Raw genomic sequence first — 4740 nt, forward strand, 5'->3', positions numbered from 1 at the left:
ATATGCTTCACTATTGAAGCTAATTAAATAAATTTTTCATATTTATTTCTAATTTAAAAAGAGAATCAGATGCTCTACTTTATGATTTACATATTTCAGCTGAACACGATATATTCGGCGAGCCTGTTAGCGACAGCGAAGACGACGATGAAGAAGCGAATATAAACGTGATGGAGCTAGATGAGAATAGCCGCCTTTCAGCGGACAGTAGAGTTTCGGACTCGAATTCGATGCAAGCCGCGTATTCTGAGAGGTCAAGTAACAACGCGACAACGAGCAGTGGATTAGTTACGGAGTTCAGTAAAGATATGTTCCACGACACCAACGGCGATACAGAAGCCGAAAAACCACAGGGTGAGACTAATCCATTAAAAGCTCCAAAATTAGACCAATTTCACTCGGAATATATTATTCCAGAATCACCTACATCGGTATCCGTTTCTAAAGGTAATTTTAAATAAGCGTTGTTTCTACTTACAAGATTGATACACATTTTTAACTTATTTCAATCTAAAAACATCTAGATTCGCGTCTTGCTAGTCTTCATGCGGAATTGGCGGAATTGCGGCAAAGAAGGCAGCAACAGGAAGTCGGAATAGCTAGTATCGAAAACGCTATGTTGAGGCAACGATTCCAGGAGATTTTAGATGATTTGTTGACTCAAGAAATACAGAAAGTACAAGAGGTAAAATGATATTACATATATATATTACATTTTATTTAACAACTGTTTGGACTTACAAATATATATACATATATACAAATATATATTCCTTTTCAGATACACGATCTAGAAATGGAATAGAAAATACAGGACGAGTTTCACACATTATACAATATATAAAAGGCAATATATATATCTATATAAGATAAATTTTGTCTTTTATATAAACAAATTTTTACATAAACTTAAGTGCAATTAACTTATATACATATATATATTGTACAAATCAAAATGTAAACAGTTACAACTTTTTTAAAATTATATTATTTAATACTGGAAAACAATTTATTTCTAACGCCTATCAATAGCATATTTTATAACATAAAAATCTTGAATAAAGTTGAAGAGAAACAAGTTGAAACACCTTACTTGTTGAAACCTTACTTTTACTAACAGCAATCATTACGTTCACGAAGATAAATATTTTCTACCGTATAACTGTGCCTTTTTCTCAAATCCTACAGATTTGATAGGAGTGTTTAGCTTATAAAATGGATTCATTGAATACTGAAACATAGAAACACAGCATTTCTGAAGTAAAGTCGTTAACATGCTCATATATACTGAAGTTGAAATGTATACACGGAAATTAAAATCCCAACATCATGAAAGAGTTACAGAGGTGAACGAAAATTACACTCTATTTCTCTATGTGAGTTAAATTTGTTATGCAGGAGATGTGAATGCAGTGCCATATAAGAATTGAATATTATTCTCCTTAATACCTCATTGCCACATTAAATGCAGACGTCTAAATGCATATATATAGCTCATATATCTATATTCTTATCGTAATATCACAAAATGATAATCTATAATCCTCTCGAAAACTTATTATGCGGCTTCACTTAAACTGGGTTAATTGCCAATATGTAGTTTGTTGCCTTCGAGATATTCTGTACATTCACATTATTAACGAAATAGATAACGTACGACACAGCTGTGTTATCACAGCTTTTTATAAGCACTAATGCTTACGAGCAGACTAATGTTTTATACATGTAATGGAAACTTCCATATTTCCTACTTGTCTATGAGTTATAATCTTGCAATTAATATCCATGTAATAACTTATAAACAAACATTCTGTGTAATTTTCATTTATCTAACACAGTTCCTTCTTGATGTTGGGATTTCAATTTTCGTCAGTGTAAGTAATATCAGTGAATGCTTTCTTATTATAGTCCGTTCTTATTTTAAGATCATGTTAAGATGCTAATACAGCTCTCTCATTAGTTCACAACATCTTAACAAATATCAGACTATGAATACTGGTTACAGAACTGCATATTAGCATCTTGAGACATTACTTAAGACGATAATTGGTTTATAACATTTTTGTACTCAAGATAGTCTTGAATATTAAGAATTTTGGTGATTTCTAACAAGAGATGCAGTGTAACACAGTGGTCATTATGTCTTTGTACAACATTGGCAAACAACAAAGATGTAATGATTCACTGTGCTACACTGTGTTATCTATGTCTCTCGTTAAAAAGCATCCTATAAATATCAGCCCATTGTAAGGCCGTAATCACATTGCAGGTTGCGGTTCTATTTTAGCCAATCATGATGCAGCGAGTGCGAATTAGACAATGTGATATGGTGAAAATAGAACCAACAACCATAATCGACAACCTGTAGTGTGATAATGGCTTAAGACTATTTCATCTCTGTTTAATATTAGCATACAAGAGACATTTTCCAGCAAAGATCCAGTCAGACACCGTGCAACACTGTAAATCATTTTATCCTTGTTTAACATAGGCAAACAACAAGGGTAATGATTTATTGTGTTACACTGCGTCTGACTGTGTTGCTTGACTTGCTGGAAAACACCCAAGAATTTACAGTGTTATGTCATCTGTTTCTTGCTGCAAAGCACTCTAAACCTACGATATCATATATAAAATAATATTATAAAATAACTATTACCTTTATGTAAGTCTCATACATTTCATTAAAAAAGTTCTTGATCCCGTCTTCATTCTTGCTGTCGTGCACCATGACGAATCTGATATGGGTTGCCGTCACAAACGCGCTAACAAACCACTGGTTAAATTTATCCACAACTTTCAGATGCATGTTCGTCGTTTTCCACGTGTGCTCGTCAACAAGATCGAGCGCCGCGTGGGCGATAAATTGATTCAAATGCGAGTGATCCTCCTTCTAAAAGAAAAAAATAGGATGGTAGAGTCGACAAGTCAATGCAAAGTTGGAGTTTAACCTAAAAACGAACCTTTGCGTCTTTTCCAGCATTATTAAATTCTATCTCGAATAGCGGATTATCGGCATGGCCAACGATAGCGAAATAGTAATTTGCGGACATTGCGAAACGGCAGAACGCGTTGTCAGATTATCACCGTAAGTCGTAACATACGATTATTCGTCAGAAAATTACTGTCAATCCTCCGCACACGGCGCAGCCATCTGCTATATGCTGCTATATCTCCTCAAAAGGTTCAAGATATCGTGCCTCGCGATTCGAAAAGTACTTCAGTCGATTACGGTAAGATTCAAGAACAGTTGAAAAACGAGAACAGTTTGAAAAAATAAAATTTTTTGAAATTAAATATATAAGATTGTGTTCTTCAAAAATCGAAAATCGCATACTTATGCATTTTTCAGCTTTTTACCTATTTTTAGCGATAATTTTTATATATAAAAACGTTTTCTGTATAAAAAAATTAAGCAAAATATCAAATGTATTAATCGAATCTTGATTTTATATAAAATTTGTAATTCTGTTTGAATTGTCAATTACTTGCAGGAAACTATTTTACTTTTGCCTAATTAATACCGACGGGAGGTGCTTTATTATTTTATTCAGTCGGTAAAGCAGATGTATCAGAGGTCAATTATGTATCTTGAAATTTCCGATAAAAGGACCAATAAAATTATAAGTATTTTAGTAATTTCGATTTTCGAATTTTCACCTCGTTTCAAGACATATACTCGATCCCCATCAGAATTGTACCATATATTTTTAGTTTATACGTTTTTATAGAATATTTCCGAGTTGTGCGTTCACTCACAAAATATAATCTAATCTATACGTGTAATAACAATGTAAACTATATAAACCATATTTTACATGTTATATGTGCAGTAAAAAATTAATCTATGAAGGTATTGTATTTAATAGAAGCCCGTTTTTTTATCGTTGCACTAAAGTAATTTTTATCTCGTTTAAATATTTTTTTTATTTGTCGGTATTAAAATCTATTTTGATCTTAAAACTTTATAACTTTTTTGTATATGGTTTTATAATCCAATTTATTTATAATTTACATATTTTATATTGTATTTAATTGTGTATTGTCTATAAGAAATAAATTTATGTGAATTCAAATTTAAACATAAATGTAATTAAATATTCTGTGTAAATGTAATGTTGAAATGTACAGCACAATTAATCCTGGAATACTATTTAAATATTATATTACATTCATGAATCTTTATTAATTAAATGATGATTATTATCATTTTCTTTATTCTGCACACTGAAATATACATAAATATATACATAAAATTTATTATATCCATAGAACGCTTTATTTAATATAAATTTATCTCAATTTTAGTTTTCGCTGTTGTTTGATCTCTTTATTAAATCGAATTCTCTAATGCCGAATATTAATGGCTGTCATTCGCGTTTTTATTAATGACAGAACACGACAACTCGTCGTGTTGCTAATTTTAGCGGATCCTGTATATACACACACGCGAATGACAATCATCAATCGTAATTACTAACCGCAGCTGCAAAATAACAAAGTAGAGATCGCTGATAAATATGCGAGAATCGACAAATAATAACTTCGTCTCTTTTGAGCGCGCGTGGAAAAAATACATGCTGACAAACACATAATTTCGGGATAATCTTCGCGCGATAATGATATGAAGAGATTCCGTGGCACGCCGCGCTTTGCGATACGACACACACACACACACACACACACACACACACACACACACACACACACACACACACACACACACACACACACACACAC

At 32.2% G+C, this 4740-nt stretch overlaps 2 protein-coding genes across 3 annotated transcripts in view; one reads left to right on the top strand and one right to left on the bottom strand.

Annotated features, from left to right (window-relative positions):
* The window catches only part of LOC108752872 (transcription initiation factor TFIID subunit 7), a 2260-nt gene extending 1403 nt beyond the window's left edge, over window positions 1-857 (top strand). The window contains exons 5-8 of one of the 2 annotated variants that reach the window (XM_018494042.1): window positions 100-354; window positions 418-447; window positions 525-685; window positions 782-857. In XM_018494042.1, coding sequence (XP_018349544.1) covers window positions 100-354; window positions 418-447; window positions 525-685; window positions 782-805 — 470 coding nt within the window. In that variant the 3' untranslated portion in view covers window positions 806-857. Of the gene's footprint in view, window positions 1-99; window positions 448-524; window positions 686-781 lie in introns of both variants that reach the window. The other variant, XM_018494041.1, reaches the window with a different exon arrangement.
* Window positions 858-1104: 247 nt separating this feature from the next.
* On the bottom strand, window positions 1105-3153 carry LOC108752874 (probable trafficking protein particle complex subunit 2). The gene is made up of 3 exons (XM_018494044.1): window positions 2964-3153; window positions 2660-2893; window positions 1105-1231 (listed from the first exon to the last, which is right to left on the bottom strand). The coding sequence occupies exons 1-3, from the start codon at window positions 3051-3053 to the stop codon at window positions 1133-1135; spliced, it is 423 nt and encodes a 140-aa protein (XP_018349546.1). The 5' UTR covers window positions 3054-3153; the 3' UTR covers window positions 1105-1132.
* Window positions 3154-4740: the final 1587 nt, after the last annotated feature.

Source organism: Trachymyrmex septentrionalis, unplaced genomic scaffold (genome assembly GCF_001594115.1).
Source record: "Trachymyrmex septentrionalis isolate Tsep2-gDNA-1 unplaced genomic scaffold, Tsep1.0 scaffold62, whole genome shotgun sequence".
In the NCBI taxonomy this organism is placed as follows: Eukaryota; Metazoa; Arthropoda; class Insecta; order Hymenoptera; family Formicidae; genus Trachymyrmex; species Trachymyrmex septentrionalis.

Bases quoted from the DNA above. Each gene is read 5' to 3' on its own strand.
- LOC108752874 (XM_018494044.1), bottom strand. From the start codon at position 3,053: ATGTCCGCAAATTACTATTTCGCTATCGTTGGCCATGCCGATAATCCG. The intron at 2,894-2,963 runs GTTCGTTTTTAG...TTTTTCTTTTAG, and splicing joins ATGCTGGAAAAGACGCAAAG to AAGGAGGATCACTCGCATTT. The intron at 1,232-2,659 runs GTAATAGTTATT...TCTATGTTTCAG, and splicing joins TGTATGAGACTTACATAAAG to TATTCAATGAATCCATTTTA.